Raw genomic sequence first — 12,490 nt, 5'->3', positions numbered from 1 at the left:
CAGGCCCCTTCCCAGACAAACCACGATTAACCCTATCCAAGTTGAGCACGTTGTTCCAATGCAGCCGCTCTGACCAACTGCTGCACGGGGCGACCGGCCAACTAGCCTCTCCTCTGCAGCCCTTCCAGGTCCCCCGAGCAGGAACGGGGAGGCGACAAGGGCCAGCCGGTAAAAGTGCCACAGTTTTCCACCAACAGCCTGCAGGCCACCCCATCCCAGCGGCAAGGGAAGCTCCGGGCCCCTGGGGCGTTTGCAGCCGCTTCCTTTTACCCCCTTGGTCCATTCCCTAATCCACGCAGTGCGCGACCCCATAGCCTGGCTGGGGAAGGGAGGACTGATGGGTTCACACATGCTAGATGCAACAGGCTCATGCCCTGCTGTGCGGGCTAAGCCAAAGCCAACAAACTACCTGATTGATGCTGCTTGGCAACCCGTATGCGCCCATCCACCGCCAGGGCCTCCCCCACTCCCCAATTTCCATTTCCCACTTCTGGTTCTGAGCTTCCCTTCAGACCTCAGAGGTGATTTACCCCCCCCCACCCCCCACGGAGATTGGTTCCTCCTCCTCCTCAGGGCTACCCCGTGCAGATAAGACCACAGAGGAAGCTGCAGCCACAGGAGCAGGCCCAACAGAAAGAAATGGTTGGGGGGCGGGGCAGACACGCAGGTCCTACTTTGCGGCTTCTGAAAAAGGCCAGCGTTCAGCCATCTCTTATGGAGGCCTCTGCAGAGAGAGAAGGCCCAAGATGAATGCCGCAGGAAAAGATGCCTGAGATGGGCACGAAATCCTTGGATGACCCACCGCAGGATTTGAACCTGGGTCTCCCATCTCAAAATAACTACCCCCAGGCGGTTTCTTTCTCTGGCTGGCTTTCTTTCAAAGCCTTGGTGAGGATCCGAGGCAGCCTGGAGTCTTCCAGAGTGTGCCAGACTACAACCCCCATCATCCCAAGCCAGGATGCTGGCATCCGGGGGAGGCTTAGTGGAGCATGGTGGGGGGGACCTGGATTCAGTTTGGACTGAACCAACCAACCCACAAACTCCAAATTGACTGATGAGCTCAACCTGTGTGTGTACACACACACCTGCCTAGTGTCACTGCTGCAGTAACAAGTGATGAAGGGGAGCACGTGGCTGGCCTGCAACTCTTACTCAACTCTGGTTTCAGTTCAAACCAGTTTGCTCCACCAGCTGGGGGCTGGGAAGGAAGTCCATTGGTCCCCCAGCAGCTCCCACCTCAAAGAATGCAGCAAAGTTCAAACCGAGACCAGACGCTTTGCGCACAAGTGGTGGAAAAGTGTGTAGCGCTTGCCCTGCCCTTTTCCACCCACAGGGTGGTATTCGGGGATTTCTTTCTTTCCACCTCATCTCCTTTTCCCCAAAATCACACTTGGGACAGCCAGCCTGCCCCAGAAAGTCGTCAGTTAAAAAAAAAAAGCAAAACCAGAAAAAAGAAGGGGGGGCCAAAGAGAGGCTATGGGAGGACAGGAAATCTGACGCACATTCACAAAAGGGTTGCACACACACACACACACAAACGCACGCGCGTGCTGTGGCCAAAGGCAGGCTGGGTTTACGCTTAATTTCCAAACGAGGTTTCTAAAGTTGCTGCGCGAAGGCTGCCTCCCTCCCCAGAAAGGCTTCCGGCCGGCCAGAAGCAGCCACCGCGCACCTCCCCAGCCACCAGCCCAGCTTCGGGGTGCCCCCGGCAGGCCGCGTCGCGTCCCGTCCCGTCCCCTGCCCTGCCCGAGGAGAGGGGTCTCGCAGCCGCGCCGAGCGCAAAGCCCACCCCGCCGCCGGGGGCCTCTTCTCGGGGGGGGGGGTCCCTGGCCCTGCGCTCTGGCCGAGTCCGCACATGCAGCCGCCCCCCCGGGAGGGCTTAAGCAGCGGCGCGCCCGGCCCGGCCGCGCTTGGCTGACGAGGGTCCGCAACCTCGAGCGGCCGTGCCCAAGCCGGGCGGGCATGGTCTCCCGCTCCCATGCTTCCCAGCCGGCCGGGGGGAGGGCGGGTAGTCCAGACCCGGCCGGCGGGAGCGGGGAAGGCTCTTCCGAGACTTCAAAAGGTCGGGCCGGGCACGAAAGCCGCGGGAGGCGAGGTAGACGAGCCGGTCGGGTCGGTTTCGCTTTGCAGACCGAGGCTGCCCTCCGAAAAAGGGAAGGAAGCGGCGCCCCCAAAGCGCTTCCTCCTCCGCCGGGGTGAGCGGCAGGTCAGCGGGGCCGCCCGGTGGGGAGGGGGGGCGTCTGCGGCCGCCACGGCAAGAGACGGGCAGCGAACGCGCAACGCTGCGAGGCGGCCGCCTTCCTCCTGCCGCTCACCCCCGACGGCGCGACTCCCCCTTCCATCATCCCCAGCCAGCTGGGGGCGATGGGAGGGGCAGGTCGAGGTGCCCTGCTAGCCTCTGGGGAGCCCTCCGCTCCGCCGCAACAGGCAGGCGCTTAGCGCACTTTTCCCGCAAGAACGCCGGAGCATCCGCTGGGGGCTCCGTCCGGCCCGCTCGAGTCCCCGTGTATGTGGGCAGCGGCGTGGGAAGGGGCGCCCGGCCCACCGCGGCCTCAACGGTAGACTGCGCTTGTCCAAAGAGGTTCTCCCGCCGGCGCCAGCACCAGCACCCGCACCCGCACCGCAGACGCGAACACCGCCTCCCCGCGCCTGTTCCGGCGGGACAGAACAGGAGGAAGCGGCCCCACCGCCGTCCTGCGTACCTCCGGCGAGGGCTGGCAGCACCGCCAGCAGCAGCAGCAGCAGCTCCGGGAGGCGGCGGCGGCGGCGGCGGCTCCGCACCCGGAGGGGCTGCATCCCGCCGCGTAGCCCGGCGGCGCCCCGGCCGACCGGCTCCTTGGCTTGCCCTGGCCGGGACGGCTGCTCCTGCCTGGAGCGGTCGGGCGGCGAGGGCGCTCTCCTCCCGACCCGGGGCCCGCTGCTGCTGTCGGGGCGGAGGGGCTCGGAGCGCCGCGCAGGGAGGCTTCCTGCCGTGCCTCGCTCGGTCCTCCCGGGGACCCGGGGCGGCTCGGCTCGGCTCGGCGGCGCTGCAGAAAGAGGAACTTCTCCGCCTGGCCGGAAAGTTTGCACAGGGCGTGTGCGCGCACGCGAGCGAGGCTGGCTGCCGGGGCGGGGGACTGGGGGCCGGGCTTCGCCGAGGCGGGTTTTTGCATCTGAATACGGGGGGGGCGGCCCGACGCCGGCAGGCGCCTCCTCCCCTCCGGCCCAAAGAAGGCGGGCGGGCGGGCGAAGGCAGGGAGAGCCGGCGCGGCGCGGGGGACGGAGCGCCTTTGCCGCTAAGCGCCTGCTGCCGTCGAGCGCGCGGAGCGGCTTTCCCTAGCGCCGTGGCCGCCCTCTTCGTGGCCGGGGGAACGACCCGCCACTGGAGTTTCCTGTAAACCCCGTTTACTTTTTTGCCTCGGCTGATGCAAGTTCTCCAGTTCCCCGATAGTCGGTGGCTGGTTTGTCTCTTCAGTTCCTTACAGACAGGTGCAGACTTCCAGTCTCACCTACCTGACAGGGTTGTTGTGATGCCTGCGCAGGGAAGAGAATTACATGGTGCCATGATGGGGGCTGCACCGTGGCTGCAGTCACGCCCCACACGTAACTAGCTGACCCAATTAACCTGTTGGCACCATGCACGCTGAGATCTCATCACGCACTGAACCAGGCTCTGCGCGTGCACCTGTCAGCCAAATGCAGCTGCGAGTGTGTTGCTCTCAGCAAGCTGTGAACTGCCACTGCCAGCCATGCTCAGTTTGGTGCACAACACGCTGTGTCAACATAACAGTCATACCTTGTTAAGCCAGGTTTAGTATACCATGTGGCTCAGGAAGGGATCGTACTCTGACATCATCCTGGGTAGGAACAGATACTGTACTTGTGGGCCAGGAGACTCAGCCAACAGTCCGCACGCGTGGGGCCATTTGGGTTCACACGTGCATTAATCCTTCACGTGCTTTAAGGTGGTTTCGCTGGAAGAGTTTGAAAACTTTACCTAGTGTGATCTGCAAACTCACCCATTGTGGTTTAATGAACTATGGTTGAATAATCCGTGGTTAGGGTTGGGAGTGAAACCTGATACTGAGTTTGCTCTGGGGCCCTCTGTCACCCAGGCCCAGATGGCTGCCTTCTTTCTGGGTCCATTTACTGAGTTGGGCGCATTCCTCTCAAGTTGTTGGTTTCACTTCTGGCTTAGTAACCCAATCAGTTGTGTTTATTCATTAGCTTATGGCTAAGACAAACTGTGGTTTAATATGGTAAGTAAATAAGTATGAAATCAACTGTGGCTTTGTGCGATGTATGAAATCAAGTAACTTTGGGATGTTTCTGACGTGATCTGAACATAACATGAGCCCCCAAGCAAACGAACCACAGCTTCTCACGGTCTGATCTTTGCACAAGACCAAGCTCGGTGGGTGGGAGGGCAGCCTGCTTATGGCCTCCGAATAGAAGCATTCAAAAAATGAGGGGTCAGAAAAGTCAAGATTATCTCTACCATCAAAGCCTTTTTATATGTGTGGTTGCGTGACGCATGTGAAAGGACAGGGCTACAATAATGGCAGCCACCATCCTGACTTTTTTGACTCCCCGTGGATGCCTCCAAGCCCCCAATTGCAACCCTGTATCACCCACCCTTAACCTGGCTCTGAAACAGTCAGAATTTGTACCCTTGAAACTGGACATTTGGCTGAATTTGTGATGCGATTTCCCTGCCTTTCTCTTGTACCCCTCCCCAAAAGTAAAAACAGGGGTTTCCCCCTGTTTGCTAGAAGGCATTCTTTGGGCCCCCAAGATGGTAAAGGGGGGGGCGAGATCACCAGCCTAACCAGCCCTCGTTTGCCCTAGCTATAATTTGCTGAATAAACCATGGTTGGTTGGATTCACGCAGTACGTTGAGTCACAAATGCATAAGCTACTTTCTGACTTAGCATGTTGTAAAAGCCATGTTTCACAGCTGAGGCTTCATTTAAGCATCTAGGGTTTGTTTCAGTTGGGGGCTTATTCAATGCTCAGCCCCCGGCACTGAATGCCACACGTGGCAGTGAGCTGTAGGTTTATTCAATAAGCCATGGTTTCTTTAATGATGGTTTGCAGAGTTGGCTAGGTTCATGCCACACCTTGACCATCTTGGCCCAGGTTCAGCATGCTGATAGGGACCCCATGTGGGTGGGACGGGCCCAGGGTAAGCAAGAGCCATTTGGCCTGTGCAGGGCCACAGTCAAGAAGTTTTGCGCCCTAATTTTCAGTGGGGAGGGTGGCATCTTTTCTATTTCCGAAAACGAAGCTAAATTCAAGGCTTAGACTCCAATGTTTGTGGTCCCACCTCAAAATCATATTGATTTTCCACAATTGGAGTCTCGGGGGTGGGTGGGTGGGACGTGGAAGTCACAAAATAGGACCGGGGGCCAAAGTACAAAGAAGAGTCATGGAGAAATTGTGTTTTATGAGGGGACTTGAAGAGAGAAGGGAAACATCTTGGTGATTTTTTTTTTTAAGTCAGGAAACTCGCTCAATTCCTTCTTTGAAATACAAGCAATTAATTTATCCCATTAATTTATCAAAAGGCATATTTTTAAAATCATGAGATTTTGGACACAGAAGGTCCTTTCTTCTTCCATTACAAGTACTTTAAAAGATGAATGAGGAGAAGTGTTTCCATAAAACAAAACCTCTTAAATGATTTTGGATCGTGGACCGCCCCTAGAAAAAGAACAGTTTGAGGAGGTTAAAATAGCAGGACTGTAGGCATTAAAAAAAAACAAAAACTGTTAAGCCTGACTTAATGGAAATCTTGGCAAACCTCCATTTGATTCGTCGTTCTTTTAAATTCTTTTCTCTGCCCAGACATATTTAAACATGTCTGAAGTTTGGGAGACTTTTTTCTCCAAGTTCAAATAAAACGGATAAAGAAAAACCTTCGTGGGATCTATTTTTGTTCCTGCAAGCTAAGAAATATTATGTTCGCTAAGGAAAACCTAATGCAAATATAAACAGGTAACACACATCTGTAAATTATTTTCGTGTCCCCAGGGCCTGGAAAAAAAAAACTAAGTGAAACCAGCATTGCTTATATATTTCGCCTTGACAGCTCAGGGAACAAAAAATTGCCAAAATGTGCAGGCGAAAGGAGAGTCCCAGCGTGGGAAAGTTGGTTTAGTGAGAAATTTGCCCCAAGCTATTTAAATAAAACCAGCCGCTTGTTACTGACAAATGCGGGTTCTGTGACACTACTTGCCCAAACTGTGGATGGAGGTTCTCTGCGTCCCTTTCATCTCTTCTATCGTCACAATATTTTGGTTTCCCCAAAGTGGACCTTGGGCACACTGAAAAAGAGACACAGTTGCAGCTGCTGTCAAATGTGATGCTCCGTTTTTCCTTGCAATGTTTAGAGACGTTTTGCTCACTGCCATTGATTGAAGCCAAGTTAGAGGAGGCTTCAAATGAGGTGCAGTTTTCTCTGGGATGGTCAGTTGTTGCTCTTGCTAAAAGCACAGCCAGCCAAGGCTGCAGGGAGCCTCAGAGAAGCAATCTACATACCTGCTAGGAAGTGGCAAAGACGCCCTCCAGCCAAGCCTGGCTCTTTGTGAGTTTTCAAAAAATACATAAAATAACTTTATTCTGTAATGTGTACTATATAGCACAAAGGAGGTTCATGCTTGGCTTGCAAACCGTTGCTGGTGACTTTTCTTGGAAAACTGAAAACGCTTTCCCTTTTTCTGGGTTACTGTTTCAACATCCCAGTCACAGCCCAGGGGTTCCAGGTGGTCTCCCATCCACAAACTAGCCAGCTCTGACCCTGGTTGGGTATTTCAAAGTCAGCCAAGGTCGCTTGGGTGGAACCATCTGTTTGACGATGGGCTTCCCCAGGTGTAGTCCAAGACTGCAGGCACATCTCCCTGGTTCTTCCAGAGGGAAGTTGGTCCTTGACCGGGTGATGGTTAGTCCTCCTTGAGGGGCTGCAAGCATGAGGGCCATAGTTAGTTTAATCATGATTTGTTGAGTAACCACAGTGGACTGAATTCACACACTAAAACAGGGTGCACAACCCCTGTCAACTCAAGCACCAGCTTTTGTGCAGCAAGAAGGCTGGGGTGGTGTCAAGACATAAAACCAGGAGCATTCATGAGTGGGAGGCAGTCAAAAACATCAAGGTGGGGGCTGCAACCATCCCACATAGGAGGAGACCGTGTTAGTCTGTGATGGCAAAAAAATCCGGAGTCTGGTAGCATCTTTTCTGACTAACAAATTTTATTACAAGTGAGCTGCAGTGCACTTTCAAAAGTTCATGCCTTTAGGTGCTACCAGACTCCAGACCTTTTTGCCCTGATCACATGCTCTGTGAACCCATTCATTGTGACTTCTTAAACAAACTTTAGGTTTTCACACAGTGTTGTGCAAATCCAAGAATGTGGGGCCTCTACAGAATAAAATACCCACTGATCCTGTTCCACGTTGGCTGGCTCTAACTCACCGCTACTGTTCTGTTCGTCTAAGTAGCCCAGCACAGCTTGGCCTGGTTCGTGGGCTATACCACGATGACTGAGTGCACACGACAAGCAAGGCCCCAAACTGCGGTTTGCAAGCCGGGATGGCTGCATGACACTGGAGTCCTGCAGCCGAACGGGTGGGTAACCTGCCCCTAAACGGAATCCGCCACATTTGCTCCCCAGTTTTCAGGCAGAAAAGGGAGCATTTGAGCCTGTGGGGGTTTGGGAGGGCAAGATGGGGCTTGGTGGCTGCGGCGTGTGGTGCTGAAAGGAGCCCCCTCAAGCCGTTTTCTTTGGGCGCTGCCACGGCCCGTCGATTGGCAGAGACAGAGGCTCGGGCATGCAGGCGCTCCGGATTGGGTGCTTCAAACAAATACACAGCAGCATCCCACCAAGGGCACTCGTGAGCACAGAGCCAAGAAGAGGCACCAGCTTGATCTGCGGCTCAGCATGTTCAGACAAGACTTTCCAACGGCCCCTTTCTCCATTCCTAACATTGCCTTCAGATAAAGAGCAGCGTCCCAGAGCGGCTGCAGGGTTTGCTCCGTCGGGAAATGTTCGTCTGAGAAAGAAACGTGCAAGGATGCACAGGGCAGGGACGCACATCTCCCAGGCTGGCAGAAAGCCGTCGTTAGCGACCGGGTTCGCGCTGGGTGCCAAGCCATTCTTCACTTGCTGAATGAGCACCCGTGGGCTTGGTTCGCCACAACCCGTGGGTTTCAAGTGACAGTGGCTTGCTTGGCGTAATACTCCATGCCAGAACAAACTACCTTAAAACTTGGCATGAAATTGTGGAGAAGCTGTGATGATAAAAGATACGGACCAGCTGGACAGGGAGGGGGAGGGGGAATCCTTTCTAGGCCAGCACTGTCCTTATCACAAGCTGGCCAAATGCTTGGAGGCAATGCTGTTGGTTTCACCTGGTCATCTGCTGGGGAATTGGAGGCAGACTGCCCCTGTCCATGGAGGCTCAGCTAAGCTCTCAGGCTAGCAGGCACTGGCAGATCAATCCATTCACATACAATGGTAGGAATCTGGGAGAGCATTTTACTCTCTCGTGGCGCTGTCAGAGAAGGGTGCGCACCAATTTGAAGACCAACTTTGTGTGAAAGATGAGATATTCTAGAACGAGTTGATACAGCTTTCGGGAAAAATGCTGTGCTCAGGAGGGGCACAGCACTTGGGCTCACACAATGTGCTTAACCAGCCTGGAAAGGCCTAGCATCTGCATTTGCCCATGTTGGTTAGTGTTAACCATGGCCAGTTTGTAGCTGTGTGGTATGTAAACTCAAAATTGGGTCAGGTTATTTCAAGAATCAAGTTAAGGTGTCATGCAGCATTAGAACAGTCCCACAGCAATGGAAAGTGAGTTACGAAGCCGCCCAGCCTTTCTGCCGCAGGGAGCGATTCATCACTTGGTCCTCAGGTGACAAACCAGTTCAGAAGCTCAGTGCAGTGGAAATGCACCATTTTGCTCCAGGACTCCTGAATTTTGCTGCCAAGACCTCCTGCTCTTCTCCTTCCTCCCTCCTCCCCTTTTTACATGTCTTTTAGATCTGAAGTTTGTGGATGGGGATTATCTCATTTCTGACAGTTGTAAGCTTTAGGAGTGGGGTTAAAATGCTTTTTTAAAAAAATAAACAAACTTGCTTGCTAACTTCAAAGAAGCATCTGGCCAGCTGCTGATGGAAACCAAGTTACAGAACTTTGACATGATCTCACAATTCTGACATTCTTAAAACTAACATTAGTAACATAAGAAAACACTGATTTATTTCAGAACCATGCATCTTCAGCAGGTACTCTCACACAAAGAGCTTTGGCTTTTTAGCAAATTATTTTAGGTTTCACTGTTTGACTAAAACCAGAACAAGCAAGAAACTCTGTGGATTGAATAAGCTACCATTGGTGGGTTCACACATCACACTAAACCATAAATCCTCTTTTAACAACTACAACTAAGTCTTTAGTCTGGGCAATACCACACAGCTGACTGGGCTGCAAAAACTGCTTTTCTTGCTCAGGTGTTTACTGGAAAGTGCTACCACTATATTTAGGGTTCCAGGCTGTAGCTAGTAAACAGGGTCTCACTCAGCAGCAACATCCATGAGCATGTGCAATTGTTGTGTTTAATTGATGCGACAGTCAGGATTACTTGACAACCCAACTTAATTCTCACACTTTTATTAACATGCCATGATTATTCCAAGAGGGGAGTTTTCCCCCCCCAGTGGTCTCTAATTTTGAAATCATACCTTGAGATAAACACTGCTGTCGTCATTTGTCATGAAATGCATTAGCATATGGATTCATTCAGTGGTGCCCACAGGGGGGAGGCCAAAGTCAGCAAGATGATGGATGGACCCTCCATCCGCCATCTTGCTGATTTTGACCTCCCTGCGAACAGCGTTGGATGCATCGAGTCCTCTGCTAACCAGAGTTTTCCAGTGTGTTCATAATGTCAGCAAACATTTTCAAATGAGCCAAAACACCACCTTGTCGTTGTTACCCCCTTCATGTAAAGCACCCAAACTAAAAAAGGATCAAGACTTGGAATCTTTTTAAAAATTATTCAGGGATTAGAAAAAGTATTGCACTTTAGCATTGGAGAAGACTCCTGAGAATATCAGGGACAGCCAAGAAAACAAACATATGGATCCTTGAACAAACCAATCCAGATTCTCTCTTGAGGCACAAATGACCAGGCTCAAATTATCATATTTTGGACACATTGGACACCCAACTACCATGGGAAGTCCGTAATCCTGGGAAAGGTGGATGGAAGGAGAAGAGGAGGATGACAAGCAGCAAGATGAATAGACTCAGTTACAGTAGTTATGGGGGCATTATTGGGAGATGTGAGGTTAGGGATAGATCGTCCTGGAGAAAATCTAATGATGTGGTCACTTAGAGTCAGCACTGACCTGATGGCATCTAATCAGTCAATCAGTGGGAAAAAACAGAAGAGGATGGCCAGCAGCAAGGTGGATGACTCAGTTACAGTGGCAATGGGTGCACCATCAGAAGACATGAAAGACCAGATAGGGGACAGATCATCTTAGAGAAGGTCTTCTATGTGGTTGCTAAGAGTTGACACTGACTTGATTGCACATAATCAATCAATCAATAAATAAACAATCTCCACCATCCTCTAAAAATATTTTAACAGGTGCATTCCTCTGACAGAATTTCAGAGATTTAAGTCTGGTAAACCAAAGTAGAGGCAATATTAAAATATAGCCCAAGTTCCAGCAATATTTCAGAAGTTTAATGAGATTAATTTGAAACTTCAAGGTAGGCTAGTAAGTGGCACAGATTGCAAAAAATGTTTTATTTGCCTTTACTGACAAATTAGCTCTGTTTGGGCAAAATTTAATAATAAATAAATAAAATGCCTCGTCAAAAGCATTCTATCAATTCCCAGAAGTATTCTCAGTCAAGACAAGCTTAAAACTGCCAAACAAGAGAAAGTTGAAAATAATTTACAGGCCTCAAGAGTGGACATGAAGACTCAGTTGGTATTCTACTAAATTTGAAGACTGTGTGGAGGATGGATCCATTCAGAGTAAATCTGCATGATGCAGATGTTCCAGATCAAAAGGAAACTTTGGGACTGTGCCATGATGATGGATACAAAGTTGGTTTTAATTAAGGTGGATATTTATACCTGTGGCAGAACAAGAAGATTCCTCCAACAATCAAGAATTTTGGAGCAAATGTTAACCCCACTGGATTTCCCAACTTGTTATTAATTGAACTGATTTTCAGTACAGCCAGATGTCTTCTTTCAGAAGAAAAAATGTGTTGGATATAACAGGAAGAGGACATTTTGTCTGACCCTACCAGCTTTAAACTCTGACACTGACTCTCTTCTTAAGGGGCACCAAGCACAAATTTCACATTGAAAATGAGATGAAAAATAAGAAATACTACTTCAATGTAATTTCGTATTTTTATGAATCAGTTTGAATAATGAATACATTTGTTTGAAATTTGTTTGAGATCCTATGAGAAGAGCTGAGATCAACATTTTAATAAATTTAAAATGATAATGAATGCTTAACAGTACCTAAAGATAATGATTAATTTAACAATGGTAAGCATTGAGAAAAACCCTACAAAGAATAGCAGTTGATGTCATATTGCAAATATGAAAATACTGAAAAGCTGTGATGGCACAAGAGAGACGGCAGACCCCGTGTGAGATTGACACCGTTTGGCTGCGTTAGTTCCACCTGGTCACTCAGCCACGGTTAACTCAGCCAAACTGCCTGGGATCTTGAGCAGTTTTTTTGGGGGGGGGGGGTTTCACGCAATGTGTGAGGCAAAGGTGTGCCCCACTGGCTTGTGGCTCACACTCAGCCTGTGTGGGCAGCTCGCAGGCTCAGTTGCAAGGAAAGCAGGTGAAAGCTGCCATGGTCGGCAAGGGTGGTCCAGATGGGCTGCAAAGCCCCCACTGGCTCCCTGCTTCTTGCTGGCCCCTGCAGAGAAAGGGAAAAGGGGCTCAAGGAGGAGGGAGGCCACAGCCCCCGTGCAAGGGCCTGGTCGGGGAGAGCGCTTCCCACCCCTTACTGACCCTGCTGTCTGAAAGCACAAAGACTGCTGGCTGAGGGCCAGATATAATAGCTGGCTCCTTCTCCTCCCTTCCTTCCCAGGCGGATCACGCTGTCCAATTAGCCGAACGTGGACCCATGTGGCCGAGGCCATGAGAACGCGGGGGAGGAAGGGGAGGCTGGCGGCATGGCATCCTGCAGCCTCTGGGCCTCTCCGGGACTTCGCTCAGGCTGCCACGGCTCGGCCAGACCGCGGCCATCCCGGGACCCACCCAGCGGTCAGCCGGCTGGCTGGCTCAGGGCTGCTACCGAGGGGCAGCATCTCCAGATGTCCTTTGGCACTTCGGAGCCACCGGAGCCAGCCTCTCTTCCCACCCAGAAATGCAGGCCTCCCACTGCACGCCCACACTGCCAGGCCTGTCTCGGATTCGGATGCAGGAATGTTAGCTTCAGACACGACTCCCAGCT

The 12,490-nt window shown here is 51.7% G+C and overlaps 1 protein-coding gene across 1 annotated transcript in view; it reads right to left on the bottom strand.

Moving 5' to 3' along the window:
* Positions 1 to 3,106, bottom strand: part of NOTCH1 (notch receptor 1) — an 85,605-nt gene extending 82,499 nt beyond the window's left edge. The window contains exon 1 of the mRNA XM_063316205.1: positions 2,703 to 3,106. Within this exon, the coding sequence (XP_063172275.1) occupies positions 2,703 to 2,796 (94 nt within the window). The 5' untranslated portion in view covers positions 2,797 to 3,106. The remainder of the gene's footprint in view (positions 1 to 2,702) is intronic.
* Between the last annotated feature and the right edge of the window lie 9,384 nt (positions 3,107 to 12,490).

This window comes from Candoia aspera, chromosome 16, assembly GCF_035149785.1.
Source record: "Candoia aspera isolate rCanAsp1 chromosome 16, rCanAsp1.hap2, whole genome shotgun sequence".
In the NCBI taxonomy this organism is placed as follows: domain Eukaryota; kingdom Metazoa; phylum Chordata; class Lepidosauria; order Squamata; family Boidae; genus Candoia; species Candoia aspera.
Note: the sequence above shows the minus strand (reverse complement) of the source record. Positions and strands in the feature narration are given on the sequence as shown.